At 38.7% G+C, this 25,130-nt stretch overlaps 1 protein-coding gene across 1 annotated transcript; it reads right to left on the reverse strand.

Annotated features, from left to right (window-relative positions):
- Window positions 1-5,302: 5,302 nt before the first annotated feature.
- On the reverse strand, window positions 5,303-7,350 carry LOC132035076 (uncharacterized). The gene is made up of 3 exons (XM_059425394.1): window positions 7,276-7,350; window positions 6,661-6,708; window positions 5,303-5,767 (listed from the first exon to the last, which is right to left on the reverse strand). Exons 1-3 carry the CDS (start codon window positions 7,348-7,350, stop codon window positions 5,303-5,305), a joined length of 588 nt encoding a protein of 195 aa, XP_059281377.1.
- Between the last annotated feature and the right edge of the window lie 17,780 nt (window positions 7,351-25,130).

Genomic DNA, 25,130 nt, shown 5'->3' on the forward strand with positions numbered 1-25,130 from the left:
GAGATCGATTATTAATAGCCCAAAGTCGACAGAAGTCTTACGCGGATAATTGCAGACGAGACTTAGAGTTTCAAGTTAATGATTGGGTATTTGTAAAGGTGTCGCCGATGAAAGGCGTCATGAGATTTGGTAAAAAAGGTAAGCTTAGCCCTCGATATATTGGGCCTTATAGGATTATTCGTAGTAGTGGGCAAGGTAGTTTATAAGTAGGATCTACCTTCCAACTTAGAGTTTGTACACCCCGAGTGTTCCATGTATCCATGCTCCGTAAGTGTGTTGGATATCCTTCGAGAGTTGTGCCCGTCGATGATGTTCGGAGTTCAACAATTATCATATGAAGAGGTTCCATTGCAATCATCTGGATAGACAAGTTTGGAGGCTAAGAACTAAAGATGTAGCCTCGGTGAATGTTCTTTGGAGAAACAATAATAAGGAAGAAATGACTTGGGAGGCTGAGGAAGATATGAAGTCCAGGTACCCACACTTGATTCCACTCCCAGAAGAGATTCAGATAGAGATGTCATTGTCTTCAGGTGTGTAACGTTTCATTCTTATAGTTCTTTGGTCGTGTGGGGCCATTATCGTCGTTGTTGTGTAGCCCTGTGAGGCACTGTATATTTTGGGTTGTTGGGACAGGATGGTAGTGGTACAAATATAGGGGAAACTCTGGCAAAATTTTTGTAGAAATCTTAAGAGTTTAACATTCGAGCACCAATGTTTCTAATGGGGAGGAATGTTACACCTCGAAAAAATTTCACGTCCTTTGCATTGTAAGTAAACTAAAGTAAGCTCGGAGAGGTCATGGAACCCTTATAAGGTTAATGAGTACTCTTAACAAGTGTTAAGCAAGTGTCTAAAGGTTCCGGGACCAAGGAAATCGAAGAAAATAAATTTGTCAAAAATTTTGAAAAAAAGTTGTAGAATTTTAGTCAACTTTGGAGCGGTATATCTGGTGTTTCAACAGCCTAAAATGAAGTTCGTCGAGTCTAGTTTTCAAAGCAATAAATCGCTTGTCAATACGACATCCGAGTAGAGAATTATGGACCGTACCAGTTAGGCTGACAGAGTGCAAACGCACCTACGGTGCGCGCGCCGCTGACAAGAATCAGCGTCGATGCAAAGAAGACTCTAGGTCGATCCAAACCGACTCTAAAGATCTAGAAAAGGGTTTTACCCATCTTTTTTTTTCATCTAACACCTCTAAAACATTCCCCGACCCTCTAGAATATTTTCCCAACTTCCACCCATGAAATTTCAGCCCAAATCAAGTGGAAACGACCAAATCTTCCATCAAGAAAGTCAGAAACTACAAGAGTAGCAAACCTATGGTGTTGTCTAGTGATTGAGGGTGAAGTTGAACTGATCCAGCCGTGATTCTTGGGTTGTATGCACTGCTTAAGGTATGTATAATACCCCTTTGGTCATGTGTTAGCTTAAATTGATATTGGTAAAGTTGTTTGAGGCTAAACACCGCAAGACTACATCGAAATAAGTTAAGTTAAGCCACTGTTTTTTAAGGGCTGTTTTGAATATTTAAATATGACTTCTAATGTTTGTAAATTGTGGATTATAACCTGAATATATGATCACTACAATTATTGGGGATATTCATGTGTTAGTGGGAAAAATAGAGAAGAAAATATATGAAATCTACGAATAGAAAGTAAAGGATGAGGCGTAGGAGTGTGGATTGTTTTGGAATACATTTAAGGATATTTTGAGCTAAATATGATATGGTATATATATATATATATTTTATTTTTTATTTTTTATTTTTTATGAAGGGTGTAGGCTATTTTATAAAAGGGGAGTTAGGGTTGAATGACGTTTGTTATTCGTTAAACGAGCTTGCCGCTCGATATAATTCTTAAAGTAATCGAAGAGGAATATATTGGATTATATAGTAGTTATTGCCATTGTTGAATGTTGTTGTTGTTGGGTTGTTTGATGACCCTTAGTAATCTTTGGGATGTAGTATAAACAAGGGAGATACTGCCCGAATTTTGGCAGATTCTAAAGGAGTTTAATTTGAAGGCTTAAGATAAGCATATGATGATAAGCCTAACAATAACATGATATCTCTTGAATGTATAATTATGAGATCGGGAGAATAAACGTTAAGTAATAGAAGACCGAAAAGGTATGTTAAGGCCGTTCTTCTTTTTCTTGGGTGTTTCCATATATGGTAAGAGCGTGATAAACCTTATGACTCTAGATTTGTCAAAGTCGAGCTTGTCATATTGTTTTCTAGTTTTTTAGTGTTATGTTATTCTTTACGCCCACATCCCCTTCTTATGTCCTGGAGTACATAGAGAGACGGAAGAGACATGTTACGGAGTCGGTACTTTTCAAGACACGTACGATATACATAAAGTTACATTCTATATTGCACGGCCATGGAGCCACGAAATTATTACCCGGCCTATGATCCACGGAGTTATTGCCTGGACTATGAGCCACGGAGTTATTACCTGGCCTATGAGCCACGAAGTTATTACCTAACCTACGGGTCATGGAGTTATTACCCAACCCGGGTCGCGGAGTCGATTATACCGCCGGCTTTATGAGTCATGGAGGTTATCTATGCCTCGACCCTCGGGTCACGAGTTATATCTATAGAGTTGTGTTATCTTGCCTCGAGTATGAAAGGCAACCTAGGCTGAGAGACTTCCGAGATGTTGTCTTGAAATATCCAGAGTATAGCTTGTTACTTTATTTCGTTGTTACCTTGCCTTACATATTCGGTATATTATTATCGTACGTCCTTTGTTCTGGGCGCGCATTCATACTGCGAGGTGCGGTCGACGGCGAATAGACCTCCCGAGTAGGCGTGATCATATATTAACCGACGATCGGTGAGCTCCTTTCTCGTTCGGAGTTGCCGTGTCCTTTGAAGTTTTTCTTTTTGACTCCAGATTGTGAGTAGGTACACATATCCTGAGGCTTCTGTAGACGAGTCCTTTACATAATATGTGATTGTGATAGCCTTGTCGGCTTGTATATTGGATGTTGTTGGTTTTGTACGATTAAAGCAGCCCCCTCGGCTTGCTTAGTTATATATATATTTTGTGTGCGCCATTCGGATGAGACAAATAGACATTTTTATATATCTCCGTTAGACATTATCGGTTTAAGTTGGGGGTCGGCTCCCCGGTTTCAAATTTAGAGAGTGGTTCTCTCTCGACCTAGTTTGGCTTCGGGTGCCAGTCACGCCACCCTGGAATTGGGGCATGACATGATTGAAGAATTTCTAATACTTGTATTGGTATCATAAATAATCCTCTTCAGGTTGAGATTATCAGTGTACTTGTTATTGAGCATATTGATAATTTTCAAAGAGACCATCTCCATAGTGAAACTGTCAAGGCCTTCTACTAAGTACCATTGAGCAACAAATCTTGCACAACGTAGCTTCTGTCTGATTATTGTTGTTACATTGAACTGGTTTGGGAAAAACCAATATAAAATTACCATTGATGTCCCTAATGATCCCTCCAATTCCATCTTGCCCTTTCTCCTTGTTAAAGCTACCATCCACATTTACTTTTTACTTTTCCATATATGGTTTTGTCAAGTAATATGATGAATAGTTACCTTGGGTTGTAACCTTTCAATGTTATTGCACATATTGGGCCAATTCCCAGTAATGGTCATTCTAGGATAAACACTTTTCAAAGTAGTAAGAGTATTCCATACTACTTTATATTCCATTCCGTTATGGTACATCTTCTTTTGGTCTCCAAATTTACAAGTTGTCCATTGTTTCCAAATTTCTCAACTACTGAAGACTAGAAAAATCTACTTGATCATCTTGTGAACATTGTTATTGGTTTTAATATTCCTTACCAGTTGTTAAAAATTCTTCTCATGGGACCAGGTTAATGGATTATACCATTGCAGCCCCAAAGTATTTCCATATATATATTGTTGCCTCTTCTTGAGTGGAAGTGTTCTGAATGGAGTCATTAATAAGGTTTCTAAAATAGAAACAATCAGTATTAGTGTGAATTCCAAATCTAGCTATAGCCTCATTAAAATGCAATTTCCCTTGACAAAGCTTTCATGCTACGAATGAGATTAAAACGAATAACTTAAGCCACAAATTGTCCAAAAACATTCTTTTGCTTGGGAGTTCTGATCATGTTCCAAGCAGTCTTGTTAGAATAATGTCCATCCTTAGTGATTGTTCAAATAGCATCATCCTCCTAGTCAGGCCCAACCTTAATGCTCTTGATACTCTACCAAGATATCAACGGGGAAGGACACTGAAGATAAAATCTTTTCATCCCGTTCCTATTCACGCCCAAGTCTTTGACACATAGTTTCTAGAAGACCATCGCGATGGCAACGAGAGGGGATCATTGCCAAAGGATAATGTTTGTCCACCTCTCCCACTAAAAATTTCAATTGCCAATATTTTAAGCTCTGCTTCTAAGAGTTTCCAAAAATGCATTTCTTCTGTGCCACATGCTTGTTAGCACATTACTTATTTTTCATGAAATATGCCTAGAGAGATTGTTTAGTTCTCAATCTCCACCACCTTTTCATAACAAGGGTTTGGAGATATCAAACAGACTCCTAATACCAATACCACCTTCATCCTTTGTATTACATAGCTAGGACAAAGAACTCCAGTGATATTTCCTCCTTTCAATAGTATATCCCCAAAAGAATCTAGCCATATGTTTCTCAATGAGGTTAAATGCCCCCTTAGAAGGATTTAAAGCAGACAGTGTATAAGTTGGGAGTGATTGAAGAAAACTCTTAATAAGCACTGCCTTGCCTTCGTAGGTGAGCATTTTTCCTTGCCATCCATTCATTCTTTCTACCACCTTAAAAAACATTCCATCAAAATACTCAATATTTTTCCTACCAAAGTATAAAGGGCATCCAAGATATGTGAAAGAGAATGGTTTATCGATTTAACCAGAATACTATCTCAGCCTATTGATCCTGTAAGGGTCGATCTTAGGCCCAACTAAGAAGAAACTACATTCTTTATTGGCCTTTTGGCCACAACCCCTTTCATATTTAGAGATCTGTTTCATAAACAACTTTACGGACTTTGAATTTCCACTTTGGAAAAGAAGAAAATGTCATCTGCGTAAGCAAGATGGTTAATCTAAGGCCCTCTTTTATTCATAGTAAAATGGATAAACCTATTGTCATTGTAGAGGTTATTTAGAGATCTTGATAAGACCTTAGTTGTTAAAATAAATAGAGCTAGAGAAATAGGATCCCCTTGCTTAAGGCCTTGAGATTATTGGAAGAACACATGCCTAGTACCATCGATAAGAACTGATTACCAAACACTAGAGATGATCCTTCTAATAATATCAATCCATTCACTGCTAAAACCTAATTTGTGAAGGACATTGAAAAGGAAGGACCATGAGAGCCTTTCATATGCCTTAGCCATATCAAGTTTGATCACTAAATTTATCCCTTGATTAGGCATTGAAATATCATGAATTATCTCCTGGGCAAGCATAATATTCTCTATGATCAGTCTTCCTGTTACAAACCTACTCTGGTTTTGAGATATAAGCTTGTTGAGAATAGGATTCAGTCTCCTACCTAGAAGCATCAAAATGATCTTGTTAGTACAGCTTCTATGGTTGATAGTTCTAAAATCTTTGAAGGTGGATGGAGAATCAACTTTTGGTATTAAGCCTAAGCAAGTGTCTATGTAGAACTTAGTCAACCCCTTTCCATTGAAAAAATCACTTACAAAGGTCATGATATCCTTTTTGATAATATTCCAGCACTATTAGAAAAACATCCAATTAAAACGATCAAGACCTACGCTAATTTCTCTGCTCATACTGAAAATAGTCTCCTTAACCTCCTCTTCTTCTAGGGTCTTTGTAAGGTATTCATTTCAAGAATGAACACAGTTCAAGACCTCTTTGTTTTATGATTAAGATTAAAGAAACTTTTGTAGTGTTTGATAACAACTTTAGCAATCTTCTCATCTCTTTAGATCCATACATCTCTGTGGTTTTTAATAGTATAGAGGTGCAGTCTACTTCTTCTGTCTCTCAAAATACTATGAAAGTATTTTGAGTTGTAATCACCTTAAGTCTTTTGTCTTAGTAGATTATCTTGCAACCCAACCATCTCATATATTCTGCATATCCTTTATTCAGCTCCTCTCTGTGTTGTGCGTTGTCGTTGTGCAGATCCAAGTCTTCTAGGATAAGGATCTTAGCTTCCCAACATTCACTTCTTTATGAATATCCCGGTGTTAACCTTTGACAATTGATTTAGTCTGGAACTAAGCAGTTTCAATTTACTTTGAGGATTCACATAAGATTACCTTAAATATTGGTATCCTATATTTGTTGCACCACCTCCATGAATTCTAGTTCTTTTGTCCAGAAGTTCAAAAATCTGAAATACTTAAAGTGGTTCTGTTGAGCATTGTGAGATTTTGGTAACAAAGATCGAAACTGTTACGGCTGTGTGACCACATTGTGATTGAAAAGATAAGCCCACTAATCATTTATCATAATCCTACCCTAACTTGCTTCCAAATTCTCTTCTTGGGTCTTCAGTTGTTGCACCAAGTAAATCTTGGGCCACTGAAACAAATGTCTATGAACCCACATGCTTCCATAATACTTATAAAATTTGTACTCTTCTTTACGTATGGTTTACCTCTCCAAGTTTTTCAGATGGGTCCATGATGATATTGAAGTCTCCCTCCTATAAATCATGAGCCATCAATAATAGTTAATGTTATCAAAACTATCCCAAAGTTCCCTTCTTTTTATAGTAGAATAGTAGCATAAAGCTGTGATAATAAATGAACCCGAATCCGCACTACTATCCTTCATCTTGAGAGTAATATGTTGTTCTTTGTCTTCTACTATCTTTGAATGATACATATAGTTTCAAAAGCACCAAATCTTTCCTTTAGAATTGGAAACACAATGTTAATACCCAAGGAATATTCTCAGTAACCATCTATCTTACCCTATCCACAAAAGGTTCAAATATAGCTATAAAAACCAATTTGTTGACCTCGGCAAGTAATTTAAGTCTGTGAATTGCCTTTCTTGATCTCACCCTCCCTATATTCCAAAAAAGTGTAATAACCATTAGAAACTAGGTGATGGTGAGATTTGTCCGCTATTTCTTCTTTTATGAGAAAAATTAGCCTTAGCTTTGTCATTGTCATGCTTATAACCTTTTTTGTTTTTGCTCCTTCCTCTTGTGGTTAATTCTTTGTTTTCTCTTGTTCTACACTATAATCTATCTTTTCTTTAATACTGTCCTTATTTTCAGACTGCTTCCTTCTTCTACTTCTGAATCTGCTTTTGCTTTTTCTGCTAGTGTTTTCCTCATTGTTTTTTGTTTGATCAATGTTGTTACTCTAAAATTTGGATTCTAATGATTCTCCTTTTCCCTGTTTATCCTCCTTTCCTCGTATATATTAATCTGTTTGAATATTGTGGGGTGACTATTCACAATTGAGTTCAAGAAACAAGTCAATGGCTTTTATGTTTTTTATCTCTATTTGTAAACTGTCAGAGTGTTCTTCCTCATCTATTATGTCCATGATATTCTCGGCCTCCACTACTTTGGTGTTCTACATAGTAGTTTGTTTATCAGCTTTGAAGTTGGTCTGATTGTTGTCCTCTTTAGCTTCTGTATATCCTTTTCTATCCTCTTCTATAGTATTACTAGTGAAAAGCTCCGCGCTTCGCGCAGTTTTGTAAAAGATATATATTTTCTCTTATAATTATGAAAATTGGATATAATAAATAAGGGTATATGTATGATGTCTAAATTGGTCTAAAATATTTGTTTCTACAAAGGAAAGGAAATTTTACAATATAAATGAATAAAAACTAAAACTAACATGCTAATAAATAAAAAAAGATAGATTTACTGAAAAGAAAGAAAATATGGACAAAAAGGGAATAAGAGTATAAAACGTGGTTGCTAGCCTCAAACCCCTCTCTCTGTGAGTGCATCGACTTGATACCACAAAATAATTACAAAATTCAAAAACACCAAAGTGGCCTAATAATTTGCAATTACAGAACCGAAAAAGAGAGAAAGAATAACATAATATAAAAATAATTTTACTTTCAGTAATGACTAAGACCACTATTTAAAAATGTATCAATTTTGTTTTTAAACATCATAATCCATTTGGAGTGTAGTCTTATGCCTTATGAACTTATACAGATTTGCCCTCGTTCAATTGCGATATCTAGCTGTTTGTTCATTCAACATCACCATTCACCATTGATGCAAAAATATTCATCTTCAACGAAATTTCATGAATGATATACGCACAAATTCCAGACATACTAATATCTACTAACCAACAATAACTGTCACGACCCAACCCACGGGTCGTGCGGGCACCTACTATATTACTAACCTAGTAGGTGAACTGTTATACCCCGTACTTTGTACGTTGGAATATTCTAAGCTGGTTGCGACAAGTTATGGACAAGACTTTTAATTTTCGATTTTTGTTGATTTTTGTTTCAGTGCACGAGTTGCATATTCATCTTTTTATTGGCATGGAATGTTAAGGGTAAAATTGGAATAAGAAAAATTTGGGGTCAAAAGTGAATTATGGAAAGTTAAGCATTTTATGAGAATTTGGGGCTAGAAGTGAAAATTTGGAAATTTGACATTTCATGAAAATGGCCATATGTGGCCATGTGTTGGATGTGGGCCATAACCCACATGTGATAATTATATATGGTGAGATAAGATGACAATTTAGTCATCTTCATCATTTTAACACCTAGAAAAATCAAGAAGCTTGGAGAACAACCTAGGGGCCATTCGGCCATGGCAAGAAAAATGAAGACCATGAATAGTGATCCAAAAAAATATTTTCTTCTAGCTTTTCTACTCATTGAAAGGTCCTCGTTAACGTGGAGTGGTTGTTAGAACAAGAAAACCGCTCGTTGTTGTGTTTCACAAAAGCTAGCCGTGGGAGAAGTTGATGGAAAAGGTAAGATTTAATCCTCCTTTACATGTTTTATGGATGTTTTGAACGTGTTATAGTGTATGGAAATGGATGGAAAATCATGAAAGGTTGTATGTTGGAAGTTGTGGCCGTGAGTATATGTTGTTGGTGTAAGCATGATGAACCAATTTTATGTAATGTAATTTGATAGTTGTGGATGTTGTGGCGTGTGGAAATGAATGAAATTCATGAAAATATGGATTAGGGTGTTTGGCTGAATAGGTGCATGTGTGTAGAGGTGAAGAATCAATTTTGTTTAGCATGTTTTGGTTATTGTTGTTGTGAATTCTATGTGATGAAAATGAAGGTATTGAATGGTTTAAGTTGAAGTTGTGATTGTTGTGAGTTTGGCCGTGTATATGTAGTGTTATATAGGGATGAAGGACTAATTTCATTTGGTATGTTTAGGATGTTGTGTTGTAGATTCTATGTTGTAAAATGAAGGCTTAATGGTTCAAAGTGAAGTTGAAATCATGTGGGCTGTTTTGGAACCTAATGTGATCTTAATATGGTTTCTTGTATTTTTGAGATTAATGTTGTTAAAGTATGGATTGTTAGTATGGTTTATGAATTTGGAAGAAAAGAAATGTATTGTTGTTGTTCTTATGGCATTTGGAAGTTTCGGGTTTCATTATGTAGTGAATGGGCTGATTTGGCTATTTTGTAGATTGTTGGAAGCATTCTTGAATCTTGTTTAAATGGTTTGGATTAATACTTGAACGTATGAACATTGATGTTGGCTTGATCGTATGCGGTTGATTTGAATGAAAGTGGAATATCATCGAATTGTATAGAAAAGAGTTATTAATGTTAGAATGCGTTTGGAATTACTTATGGATATTGTTATTATGATTGTTGGTATGGTTGTTGTTGATATTAGCCGAGTTGAATTCTCGGGGTGTTGAATTTATAGGGAAGTGCTTTGCCCAAATTTTTGTAAATAAAGTGCAAGCTTAAAATGGGATTCCGAGGTGCCTATGACTAATGTTTGGTGTCTAATGACGTGTTGTAGATTTTGAGAAGCCGAGACTTGAGTTTGGATTAGCTTAGGAGGCAATCAAGGTATGTAAAGCTTACCCTTCCTTCTTTTGGCATGTCTTAGATATGGCTAAGTTATGATATGTTATGAGCTTCGGGGGTAATTCTATTCTCAAAAATCCGAGTACGTTTATGAGTCGTATTTGCTTTTGATGTTGGCATCCTTATATGGTTAAGCTATGGTTTATACGTCTTTTGTATGACTAAATTTCAAAAGTTGCATAAAAGTTTGGTTTTTAAAAGAGTTTTGTTCCTAAATGATTCAAAACTACAAAAGTCCGTAACTTTCACGGACGAACCGGATCGCTTCGATATCTTTGAAAAATGATTCTATGACGTATAAGGACTATGATTTTCATGGGCGGGGCCCGACTTGAGTCGACACCTTTCCGTGGGCCCCGCAACTTTTCTTATGTACTTCTGACAATTTTTGAAAGGATATGATATGACTATTATTTCGATTTCAAGTACAATCAGTTTACTTATCTTTTGAGTTTGTAATAATGATTTGATAATATATGATAGCTATGATTTTCGTAGGCGGGCCCGGATTGGGTTGACGCTCGTCCGTGGGTCCCGCGATCTTCTTTCGTATAATTCTGATGGCTTTTGAAAGAATTTAATATGACTACCTTTCCGACCCCCGAGTATGATTATATATTTGTCTGTTGAGTCCGAAATAATGATTCGTATACTTATGATTCGATACGTAACTATGGGTTTTGAAGTTCGGTTTGGTATGTTTAGAGTGATATTCGGAAGAAAGTCTGATTTGACTACTATTTTGGCTTATACATAATAATGTTTGATTACTCTATTGAGTCTTTGTGAATGTTTGGCATTGCATATGATTTCCTACGATTACCTCGTCGTTACGTTATTACCTCTTTCGCCGAGTCCCGGGCCGGTTATTATCGTGCGCACAATCTGAAGTATGATGTGATTCCGAAGTATGATGTGATATGCGATATTGACCGCTGGACTTTTGACTACGGTATGTGATATGTGATATTGCCCGCTGGACATTTGACCGCGGGGCCGCGACATCGACCGCGGGATGTCGGTTCGGAGATATAAACCGCCGGATATTTTGACCGCGGTATGTGACATTGACCGCCGGACTTTTGACCGCGGGATGTCGGATTCGGAGATATGAAATCTTCCGGGTATGAGGCGTTATGGCGCCGGCGGGGAGGGCGACCATGTTCCGTCCGCCGGGTCCCATTACGGACCGTATGTGATATGTGATATGATATGTGATGATCTGATGATACGATATGATATGTGATGATATGACGATATGATTTGATTTACCGAGTCCCGCCCCAAGGTTATATGGAGTACGGTATGTTTATGATTATTATGTTATTTATGGATCGGGCCGTACGTTCCTCGGCATTCGGTTAATGTCAGCTCATATGATATGTTTGATTTTCCGTATATACGAGACAGAAATGTTTTTCAAAAGAAAGCTAAGCATTTTGGCATTCGGATTATCCTATTTGCCTTACGAACCCCTTATGTATGATTTGTATGTCGGATGTTAGTACTTTGGTATTCGGGTTATTATGCTCACTTTATCGTACTCCCGACTTCGGTTATGATTTCGCTTTTACTGTATTTTTACGCTTTGCATACTCGGTACATATTCCGTGCGATCCCCCTTTTCTTCGGGGGTCAAAGTTTCATGCCGCGCGGTACCCACGAGATGAGTAGGTGATGTTAGCGAGAAGATGTTCCGACTGGATTGGCGAGCTCCATTTCCTCCGGAGTCTTGCCAATGTCGAATGCTTTTGTATAGTATGCAGAGTTATGTTAGAGACTTTGCGACGATTGTGGTGTGTGTGATACGTCACTTTTGTAAGCGGCTATCGCGTAAGCCGATGTATTATTATTCATTATGCTGCAGATTTGTTTTGTAATCGGCTATGTAAGCCGATATATCAGCACGCATTATGTTACAGGTTCGCTATGATTACAGATTTTATTTGATTTGAAAAAGACGAAAAGTATGATGTTTTTTTGAAAATTTTCCTTCTGCATTTTGACACGTTCTTGCGGGCGATGATTATGTGTATTACGAAAGTCTAGCGGGTTCGCTCGGCCCTAGGTAAGGGTCGGGTGCCCATCACACCCTATCGGATTAAGGGTGTGACATGAACCCTTACCAACTGAACCCATCATTTAAAACTATTACGACAACCATCTATAAAAATTACAGAATTAAAGGAAAACTTCGTACAGACTGTTACAAATACAATATATCTGAAAAGAAGTTCCCGAGATCTGTGTCAGAACGGTACAAGAGCTCCTATAATATAGGAAGACAAAATAAATGACACGACCTCGGCCGAGAGTGAGATGAGCGAGGTTGTGGGAGAATGTCTAAATCCACACGGCGAAACTTCAACTAAGACTGCCATATCTACACCCAAAGGGCGTAGCAAAGAGTAGTATCGACACCACACGTACTTCTAAGCATTATAGGTCGACTAAGATTAGTTCACGCAACACAACATAAAGTCAATAAGATAAACATATAAGCCAATGAACCTCAAGATTCTCAATAAAGGTTACTACATCCTCGCTACTTACTTTTCCACTCTCACTGTTCACTTCTTTTACTTCCAAAAGTCACGGGTATTCTACTCAATCACAACCGTTCCCTTCTTTTCATCCAACATATCAACTCTCGTCTCCACACTCATCATATACTCTAACTTCTACCCTTTTTATCCGCAAAGTTTACCTATTCAATTTTGCTTACTACAATACGATGCACCTAGGGAATGGGACACTATCTGAAAATCCACTACTACACTTATCATATATTAAGCACCCCTCAGTCACGACCTGACTAGGGGGCCATGACGGGTACCTAGAGCTGACTACCGAGCACCGCATATAATTCTAGCCTTCATACCCATAAACATACAAACTTATCTCTCGAAGTAAACTTACTACGAAATGATCACCAACATCTCCTGAATTATACATATAAATACGCATAGGCCCATAAGGCTACAAAAATGCTATACAGAATATACACTGATAAGATCACATAACATCTACTATCTACGCATATGTACCTACGAGCCTCTACTAGAATACTGAGATCATAAGGACGGGACACGACCCCGCCATGCCCTAAATGTATACACAAAAGGATATACCAATGAGCGGGAACTCCGGAGCAGTGGAGTGCTCCTGTACAGCTGCTGGTAAGGCTCCTAGGTGTCCGGGCCGTCTACTTGTGGGCATGAACACAACGTCCATAAAAGAAAAGTACGTGAGTATGAACAATGTACTGAGTATGTAAGACATATATGATAACATAATAAGGAAGTATAGAAAGCATAAGAAGGAGGGATAACTGTAACTGCTTGCCTCTTGAGGCAGAATCATGCATGCTCACTTTCACCTTTAAAACATATCACACATACATACATACATAAACTGTCTGAATCAATAACATCATTAGCCCGCGTCCAGGCCTCCCACGTCCGGGGTGATCATCTCACACCGCCCACTAGTGGTGCTGCCCGTGCCATATAGACACGGTGTTATCATAAGCCGCCCGCCTTAGCGGTGCTGCCCGGCCATCTAGGCACGGTGTAATCATCATGTACTTAACTTGAATCATGCATAAGAGCTCAAATAAAAGTTGTAACTCTATCGGAGTGACATAAGGTTGGTGACCTCCGATTATATTATGGAATAATCATGATAGTCATGTCTCACCTTGAAAGAACTAGCATTATAAGGAGAGACTACCAACAATGAATAACATCAAGGAATCATGTTAAAATTCATGAACATCATAATAGTATCATATCATGAGCTTTAAAATCTCTGTATATAGATTCATAATCGTCTTTATAACATATCTCTTAGCTCTATCTCATGAGAAGCTCTTAGTAATCATGGACTTGTAATTTTTGAAATGTAAGGAAGCCATGGAAAGATAGAGGAAATCTTGTTATAGGAATTATGCCTTAGGAAAGAAGGGCTAGCCTTACATACCTTCACATCTCCTCAACGACTAACGTTCTCCTTCCAAGCTTACGATTCTACATTCAAGGGAATTCGTACGAAGATTAGATAACCGGAACATACTTAGGCCTTAACTAAAACAACTAAGGGCTAACGAAAATTGGGCAGCATTTCCTTTGTTTCTACAACTTTCTCCATATAATCAACAACTCCCAAATATCATTAACAACACCCAAGACATCATAATCAATAACTTCTTCAAGTTAAACATTATTCAATTCTTACAATGCCCTTCCAATGTCACCCATATCCATAACCATGACATAATACCATATTCATCCTCATATAATACTCCTTTAACATCATTTACATCATTCACAACAAGATTACACTCATGGTATGTCAAGAACTATGACTCAAGTCAAGCTACCATTCAAGAATTCCACTATTTCCATATTTGGACTTCATACTCTACTTTCTTCCATAATACAAGTCTTTCAACTACTCAATAGTCTTAGTAACATGAATTTAAATGTGAAACTCACCTTTGATCACATAGGAATGGTCTTTGGATGAAAATACTCCACTTGAGAAAAGCCCAACTTCACCACCCAAGAGGTTCTTGGCTTCTATCAACTCTAGTGAACATTCTTTCACTTGATTTCCCTTGATTATTGGTGTTGGATCTTTAATCTCTCTTCAATTTGTGTTGGTATGGTGTATAGAATATTCTAAAGGCTTCAAGAGGTGTGGAGAAGGTGAGAAATGAAAAATAAGAACTTGGGACTTATATTTATAGTTGCAAAAATCTGACCCGTAATAATTTTATACCGACACTTATACGGTCCGTATAAGTGATTGTATAAGTCCATCATAGATTGGTCCATACTGTAACTGTTATGCGGACCACTATACGGACCATATAAAGTTATACGGACCGTATAGTTGGTCGTATAACTCACCCTTTTCCGAAAATGCTCTCGTCGATTCGTTTGACCTCCAATCCTTATGGAACCTTCTTAACACTTGTTTAACACTTCATTAACAACCCAAGGAACCTTATAACTCATCATCAACACCTTACTAAATAATCGTTAGCTCGATAATTATAAAACTTTTCCAAAACACAACTTATACTTCACTTTCCTTTGACGAACTTAGTCTCACCAATTCATATAACTCCAAATTATTATCGCATACACTTTAAAGCTACTAAATATACTTCTTATGGTCATAAGAGCTCCATGTTCACCTTATCCTTACATTAGTCTACTCACAGTACGACAACCCCAATTTTCGAGGTGTAACACCCTCCACACACTATCTCAACGAAATCGTAAAGACGAATAAGTAGTATCAACGGCAGTAGTACACATATGTACAACATAGAAATATGAAATGTAGTGCAATGCAGAATGCGATGCAGGGGCCCAAACACACTGTACATACATGCTATCTGATGTCATTGCTCAGTAGTCATGACCTGCAGGGGACCCATGGTGTCCATGTATCACTCGTTTCGGAATACACCTCGGATCCGAGCACAACCCTCCGCTCCGAAACGAACCTCAGACGCGGGACCAAATCATATACATATTCCACGTATTCCACTCAACGGCCATAAGGCCAGGTAACACAATGCCCACACTCAGCCTTGCCTGCTACAGGTATTTCCTCATAAAACCATGCAATGCAATAAACTGATGCAATATATATATATATATATATATATATATATATATATATATATATATATATCAAAACCAATCATAAATCCTGCCCTTGATGGCGTAATGCCAATCCCACTCATTTTAGTTATTTCAATACAATTCTTTTGTTTCCAAGGAAAACAGCCATGTGAACATTTAACACAATCAGGTATAAAGACGGATATCACCCACTTCTAAGGCTGCATAAATTAAACATGAAGTACCCCCCCAGTAATAACAAAACTTTCTATTAATAATAACTCATTATTACCCTAGCTATCATTTACACAATATTTTAGTCACCTTAAGGAGTATGTCCATCCAAACTCCATGTCCGAAGAACTAATCATGCAGTCTCCCGTCAACTCTAAGAGTGTGTAAGATTTGCTAATCAAAGTCTAACTCAAGTAAACTATAACCTACCTTGTTGACGAACAACTAATCGAATCTCCATGAATTGCTCATCTTCTTGGCCTTCATCCGAATCCATGAGCGATAATATTCGTAGGGAATAGTGGGGAGGAAATTAGGAAGGTTTCTTTTTCTTGGTGTCAAGGGGTTTTCTTTCCTATGGAACCCTCGGAGAAGCCCTTGAGAGCCTTTTGTTGAAAAGGAGAGGAAAATAAACTAAGTAACCAAAAATGGGTACTGCCCTGCGTGGACCGCTGTGGCGGTAGCTACGCCGCTATAGCGGTACCGCTATGGCATTCAACTGACCGTTATAGCGGTCCGCGTCTTTTTCCTAGCTCAAAATTTCTAATTCTTTCCGAAATTAATTTTTTCCACTTTTAACCCTTAAATCACATCATAGAGCTTATTATTTACGACCCTAGACCTAGATTGGGCACGGGTTCGTGGAATATTAAATAACGACCGGACGGGTCGTTACAAAGAGATACCAATTAAACTACCGTTCGTCCCCAAACGGGGTGCGCTGAGGAAAGGGTCACCTCCGTGGGTCATACACTATGAGAAATAGGATTTCGAGTCATTGCTATGAGGAAAGAATGAGCGACAAAACAAAACAAAATAAAAAATTTCACTCCCACCGCTATAGTGGTACCGCTGCAGTAGTCGAAATGCCGCCCACTTGTGGTCATCGGAAACGAGAATCAAAAATAAAAGGGGGGGGGGGGGTGAACTCAGTTCACCCCTCCCACTTTCCTTATTCCCTCATAATTGAAAAACCTCTCCACTGCCCACGAAATTCTTCCCCCCTTATACATTTTTCAACCCCTCATTTCCCTCCCCACTCCCTTATAACCACCCTACCCCCTTCCATTTACCAAAATACTTACACAAATTCTGAAAAAGCAAAGGTTTCCTCTATAACCCAAAGTTCATTTTTCTCTTGCCAGGCTTGCAAATCTCTCACTGTTTCAAGGTATGGGCTCTCCTTAACTGATCTATAACTTGTCTATACCTCTCCACTACCCACGAAATTCTTCCCCCCTTATACATTTCTCAACCCTTCATTTCCCTCCCCACTCCCTTATAACCACCCTACCCCCTTCCATTTACCAAAATACTTACACAAATTCTGAAAAAGCAAAGGTTTCCTCTACAATTCAAAGTTCATTTTTCTCTTGCCAGGCTTGCAGATCTCTCACTATTTCAAGGTATGGGCTCTCCTTAACTGATCTATAACTTGTCTATGGCTTCTTATTTTGAAAATTCCATGCTTAACTTGCTAGATTAGGAAGGAATTCGATTTTCTAAACAAAAAAGGTTTTTGGTTCTTGGGGAGAGTAGTTCTTTGGATCATGGAGGGTTAATTCACCTTCATAATGTCTTAGCAGCACTTTATATTGAAGATTTGTTAAACAGAGGGTAGTCTTCATGTTGGGGTGGGTGTCTTGTTATGGTGCAAATTTTTGGTGTTCCTGCTCAAAATTTTGGTAACTATGGTAGTTGAAATAGGGTATAACAAGTTACAAAAATCATGCATGCTATCATACTACTTGATCCTTAACAAAAACGGGGAAACCATGGTGAAAATTTTGGGTTTGGAACAGGGTTGGGGTAGGAATTTTTTGGACTGGAGAAGGTGGGACCGCTGCGGTGGTCCTTCCACCGCTACAGCGGTACCGCTGTAGCGATGGAACCATCGCTGGGAGCGGTCTATCGAGTTTTGGAGGTGGCCGCTATAGCGGTGACTTGCTCGCTATAGCGAGCCCGCTACAGCGACCAAGCACCGCTGTAGCGGCCCTCTTACCGCTATAACGGCTTTGCTACAGCGGCCATACTACCGCCGCAGCGGAGCTGCTTCAGGCAGTATCAAATTTTTTGCTTTTTCTACTATTTCATGCATGGTCTATCATCGCTAACTCCTTGCACCACACTATTCTAACTCTTCTTTTCACTTTTTCAGGCTAACTCTCTCACTTTACTATGGCGGACCAACAACAACAACAACAAGGACCACAGGCACCCGCTCCCTCCTCCCATACGCCAAGTTCCCCAACCATGCTTGGAGGCGTTATATGGAACAGCAGACCAAGGGCCTGCTTAATGAATGGGCTTTCATTATGGACCGGGTTGAGGAGCTGGCCCGAAAATTCTATCAGACTCTACACCGCATTCGTTGGGGTCCGTTAGTCGAGGAGCCCGGGAATATCAACTGTAACTGGGTCCGGGAGTTCTATGCTATGCTCCCTACTGTGGATTGGACTGTTCCGGAGCCGCAGATTACCATTCGAGGGGTTAACATAAAAGTGGGTGCTGAGGCCATTAATGTTGTTCATGGGCTGCCCAACCCTTCACAGGATGAGTTTTGGGCTAAGGACATTAAAGGAAACAGCCTGTGGTTGGTGAAGATGTTGGTACGAGAATCAAAGAGAAAGAAGGCTACTTGGGTTGTCTCACGTTTGGCTATAAAGAGCAGACACTTTACTCCTGAGGCTCGGAGGTGGCTAAACCTCGTTGCCCGGCGGGTTCGCCCTTCGAGCAATACTACTGATGTCACTTACCCGCGGGCCCTTGTGGTGGCTTGTATTCTGGATGGTGTACCCATGAATGTGGGTATGCAGGTGATCGAGGAGTGTCGGGGTTTTATAGCCAAGGCTGGATCGAGCTTGATGTTTCTCTCCCTGATTACCTAGCTCTGCCGTAATGGTGGGATGCCCATGGAGAATGGGGATCGCTATGTGGAGTTCGATGTCGCTTTTGACCCTTTGAAGGTCAAGGGATCACAGGGCAGGGGCAAAAGAAAGAGGACTGGCTCGGATGACAGCGAGGACAGCGGTGGGCCATAGGACGGGAGTCAGTCACAGACCCCGGATACTCTAGAGTGCATGGAGGCTGATATGGCTACGGTGAGGGCGGCCATGATGGGGTTTGCACGGCCTTCCATGGAGGCCGGGTCGTCTAGCGGCGGCTGGTGCCCAGCTATTTCTACTGCGAGCGAGATGAAGGTTACATGGAGACCCAGCCCAAGATGGAGCAGGTTGTAGATGCTTTGCAGGGCGCCTATGGATCCTTGGCTCAGGCCCATGTGGATCTTCGGGATGACTTGAACAAGGAGAGGAAGAAGAGACGGACTAGGGACAAGCTTTTTGTGAAGATATGGAAAGGCATCAAGAGTATCTTGAAGGCTTTAGTCCCGAAGGTGAAGCCTCCCAAGGTGACTACCAGAGATGCCTCCCAGTTCTCCTTCCTCAGCGAGTCCGGACTTGGCAGCGAGGACTCTAGTGACTCGGAGGATGGTGGCGACGAGGTGACTAGCCGTGGAGTGGCTTAGAGATCCCCCCATCCCCCCTTTACCAGCTTTGGTTAGCATTTGCCTGTGTTGGGCTTTGATGTTTAGACAATTTTTTGTTTTGGTTGTGTTTTGGCATGTTTGGATGATTTTTTTTTTGTTTTGATGCGGGTGCCCCTTTTTAAGGGAGCTCGCAAGACAATTGTCCAAGTTGGGCGGATGTTTTTATGAATGCGTTTGCTTTGGAAACTGATTTTTCCTTGACTTGTTGATGGAACAAATAGGTTGGCAAAACAGGGAAGGAAGAAAATTGCTACTGGTCAAATGGTACCGCAATGGCGGTCACTAGACTTTTATAGCGGTACCGCTATGGCGGTGAGTACGCCGCTATAGCACCCCTCGTAGAAACTCTGGGTCCGCTATGGCGGTCTGATGCCCGCTATAACGATCCCGGCGGTCCCCGTACCGCTACAGCGGTGCTACAGTGCCAGTGGCTGAAATTTTCGGTACTCCAGCTCAGATCGCGTAGGGGTTTACTTAAATGATTAGCGCGTAAAACATGGTTTTCACCCACGAGTATGACTGCGCTATTAACTTTCTAATAGTCCCAGAATCAGTACCCAGTCTATAACACCAACATTACCACAAAATTTCTTTTCGTTTGGTCACACAAATAATTACTCACCTACTCATAGAAGGTCTTCCTTGAGTCGAAATAGAGAGATACCAATTAGAATCGACAGATACCAATTGGCCGGTCAAGATACCAATTGAATCATCCAGATACCAATTGGATCCAACTAGGAGACGGCGCATTGGGATAGCAAGATAGAATGAATGAAGGGAAACTTCTAGATGTCCTATAGCCTCTTGCGGACGGGTACGGACGTCATCATACCATTCCACAAGACTCTACTAGACATTTGCTCTTGTACTTGTGAGACCGGTAACCTAGGCTCTGATACCAACTGTCACGACCCAACCCACGGGTCGTGCGGGCACCTACCATATTACTAACCTAGTAGGCGAACCCTTACCAACTGAACCCATCTTTTAAAACTATTAGGACAACTATCTTTAAAAATTACAGAATTAAAGGAAAACTTCGTACAGACTGTTACAAATACAATACATCTGAAAAGAAATTCCCGAGATCTAGTCTAGACAGGTACAAGAGCTCCTATAATATAGGAAGACAAAATAAATGACACAGCCTCAGCCCGGAGTGAGATGAGCGAGGTTGTAGGAGAATGTCTGGTAAATCCACACGGCGAAACTTCAACTAAGACCTGCAACATATCTACACCCAAAGGGGCGTAGCAAGAGTAGTATCAGTACACCACACGTACTGGTAAGCATTATAGGTCGACTAAGATTAGTTCACGCAACACAACATAAAGTCAATAAGATAAACATATAAGCCAATGAACCTCAAGATTCTCAATAAAGGTTATTACATCCTCGCCACTTACTTTTCCACTCTCACAGTTCACTTCTTTTACTTCCAAAACTTACGAGTATTCTACTCAATCACAACAGTTCCCTTCTTTTCATCCAACATATCAACTCTCATCTCTACACTCATCATATACTCTAACTTCTACCCTTTCTATCCGCAAAGTTTACCTATTCAATTTTACTTACTACAATACGATGCACCTAGGGAATGGGACACTATTTGAAAATCCACTACTACACTTATCATATATTAACCACCCCTCCACACACAATCTCAACGAAATCGTAAAGAAGAAAAAGTAGTATCAACAACAGTAGTACACACATGTATAACATAGAAATATGAAATGTCGTGCAATGCAGAATGCGATGCAGGGGCCCAAACACACTGTGCATACATGCTATCTGATGTCATTGCTCAGTAGTCATGACTGGCAGGGGACCCATGGTGTCCATGCACCACTCGTTCCGGAATACTCCTCGGACCCGAGCACAACCCTCCGCTCCGGAACGAACCTCGGACGCGGGACCAAATCATATACATATTCCACGTATTCCACTTAACAGCCATAAGGCCAGGTAACACAATGCCCACACGCAGCCTTGCCTGCTACAGGTATTTCCTCATAAAATCATGCAATGCAATGCAACGATGCAATATATATATATATAAATCAAACCAATCATAAATCCTGCCCTTGATGGCGTAGTGCCAATCCAACTCAATATATTTCTTTCAATACAATTCTATTATTTCCAAGGAAAAAAAGCCATGTGAACATTTAACACAATCGGGTATAAAGACGGATATCACCCACTTCAAGGGTTGCATAAATTAAACATGAAGTACCCCTCAGTAATAACAGCACTTTCTATTAATAATAACTCATTATTACCCTAGCTATCAGTTACACAATATTTAGTCACCTTAAGGAGTATGTCCATCCAAACTCCATGTCCGAAGACCTAATCATGAAACCTCCCATAAACTCTAAGAGTGTGTACGATTTGCTAATCAAAGTCTAACTCAAGTAAACCATAACCTACCTTGTTGATGAACAGCTAATCGAATCTCCATGAATTGCTCGTCTTCTTGGCCTTCATCCGAATCCATGAGCGATAATATTCGTAGGGAATGGTGTGGAGGAAATTAGGAAGGTTTCTTTTTCTTGGTGTCAATGGGTTTTCTTTCCTATGGAACCCTAGGAGAAGCCCTTGAGATCCGTTTGTTGAAAAAGGAGAGGAAAATAAACTAAGTAACCAAGAACAGGTTACTGCCCCACGTGGACCGCTGTGGCGGTAGCTACACCACTATAGCGGTATCGCTATGGCGGTCCACTAACTGCTATAGCGGTCCGCATCTTTTCCCTGGCCCAAAATTTCTAATTCTTTCCTAAATTAATTTTTTTCCACTTTTGACCCTTAAATCACATCATAGAGCTTATTATTTACGACCCTAGACCTTAATTGGGCACGGGTTCGCTTAATATTAAATAACAACCGGACGGGTCGTTACAATAACTTAAGAAAGGCAGTTAAATGAGAATATGCAGTATACAATGTTGAAACAAAGGCCAAAAATATGTCCTGTATGGAAGAAATGGTAGGACAGAAAAATCAAAGAATAAGTATATATGTGAAGAACCGATTATCACTTTATATGTGCTCATGTAATGATAGGAAGGTGAACATGTGTAATTATATTACCTTTTATGATCATTACCTTTCACATTTTATGGCTGAAGCAAATTAAACGTACTAATTTCATAATAAGTCTAGAAGTCTTGACTATTACACTTGAATAATCCCTGAGCCTTTCACGTGCTATATTCTTGTTGCAGAAGTTAAATATTATTTATTACTTTATAATTGCACCATTATGATTGTTGCAAATGTTACACTTTGAAAGGAAAAAAATAACTAAACATATATTTAATAGGAAAAATGAAAAGAAAAGGCAGAAACATTAGAAAAAGGATATCCCTTTCTTGAGCTAATAGAGATGCCACAGCACAATTCTAATGCCTGGCTTTACTGTAAATATAAATTAGTATATTTCAAAATGAAAGATGAAACAGTTGTTTATTTAGGATTTTCATCCCTAATCTAGTTTTAAAAAAAAATTATTATCAGTTTAATTAATTATTTTATTCAATTTCTTGAATTCACCCCATGATACTCCTATATTCTATAAAATATCATCAAAATGTTAAGTTACTTGTTCAACAATGCCATGTCCAATATCTTCCAGCAAAAACCTTTTTCCCCTTTGAGTTAGATCATTAAGTTATTGATCACAAGTTCACAACATCAAAGAGGGAGACGAAAAATATGTATTCAAGATTTTAGGGGTACAATACGTTTTTCTTACTAACTAGAACAAAAAACAAAGAGAAATATATTTACTTGCCTTGAGAATTGCTTGAGACGGAGGAGATCAAAATTTTAAGATCAAATTTGTCTATTCCAAAGTGAAAAATGAAGCATATTCCTGTCTAAGATTCTTGATCATCCCAAATCTATAAAATGTGATGACAATGTTAACTCAGTTGTTCAATAATCCATCTCCAAAATCTTCTAGCAATTTTTTTCCCCTTTGAGTTACATCATTAAACTTTTTTATCACAATATCAAAAGAGAGTAAAAAAAAATACGTATTTAAGAATTTTTGAGTAAAATAAGTTTTTCTTACAAACTTGAAACCAATAACACACACACAAAAAAAAAATTACTTACCTTGAGATCAGATCAATGCTTGTGAGAGCGAAAAAAAGTGTTGGAGCATAAACCTGTAACCAAAAATAGTGTATTAGAAGAAAATTACACCTCAGTGTTCACTCAATTTTTTCTGGAAAATGTATAATTCTGAAACGTGTTTTACCAAGAAATACTTACCAAATTATGTCCAAGATATACTTACCCAATTATGTCCAAATTTATATGGAAACAACATACATGGAATGCCAAAAGGCCTGAGAAGAGAAAGCAACATTTAGGAAAAGAAAAGAGCTAACAGTAAATCGTAGGTTCTATGTTTAATTCACTTTAAAAACCAGTTTAATCATTTATTAAATGAGATGTTTTTGTTTTTTTGTTGACATAGTACATGAATTAAAAATAAGGAAAACCCCAAAAATTTGAGAAAAAAGATAAATAAGAATCCTAGCTTGTGAGAGGTGCCACATCACCTAGCTTATGCCTAGCACTACTAAAAACCCAGCATTTAGCGACAGAATATTAGTGACAGGCCATATTCCATCGCTAATTAATGACGGATTAGCTACCGAATGCTCATTTTGTCGCGAGAAAAGCAATTAAAATTTTATCTCATTATATAGCGACGGATTAGCAATGAAAACTGAATTCCATCACTAATTATTAGCGCAAAATTTTGGCGCCTTAAATTTCACTATAGATTTAGCAACAGAAGAGGAGCGACAATTTTTATTTTTATGTAACGACGGATTCGGCAATGGACTGTCACTAGACCTTTCAATTTTTCTCCAAAAAATATATAGTCTCAACAACGGAAAAATTCGTCGCAATATTAATTATTAAAAGAAGTCAATGTATTATGTAGCGACTGAATATAAAATCCGTTGTTGTTCTGTCGTTAAGTAATAAAAAAAAGATATATCCTAGGGCACACATTTATTTCCTCTCACTTCAAACACACCCAACACACACACACACACACACACACACACACACACACACAGAGAGAGAGAGAGAGAGAGAGAGAGAGACAGTGCGCTTGTACTGTGAATCTGGGGTGAAATTGTCAGAATCTAGATCAAAATAATGTGAATCTACGGTTTCTATTGCGTTTTTCTCTTCTTCTGCTGCATCTTTTATCTAAAGGACAGGTATGTTTTGTTTTTTCTATGTTTTATGGGCAATTTCTTTCTTCTTTATCTCTTTCTTTGTGATTTTTGACATTAAATCTGAAATAGAAGTTAAGAAATCTGTGTTTTTTTGCTTATTATCTAAAGGATAGAGCATCGTTAAGTGGTTTTTTCCTAAAATCGAAGTTGGGTGTCTTGAAAACTGTTGGGTTTATAATTTATTTGAAGGTTAAGTGTTGGGAATCTCTATTTGGGCCATAAATCTAATGAAAATGGAAATTCGACCTTTGTTTGTGCTAAACCTTGTTGGGTAATATTATTTGGTACTTAAAGTTTGTTTTAATTCTTTGCATGTCGAGAAAAAGCTTGAAGAACTCAACATTCTTTAT

The sequence above is a fragment of the Lycium ferocissimum genome, chromosome 10 (assembly GCF_029784015.1).
Source record: "Lycium ferocissimum isolate CSIRO_LF1 chromosome 10, AGI_CSIRO_Lferr_CH_V1, whole genome shotgun sequence".
In the NCBI taxonomy this organism is placed as follows: domain Eukaryota; kingdom Viridiplantae; phylum Streptophyta; class Magnoliopsida; order Solanales; family Solanaceae; genus Lycium; species Lycium ferocissimum.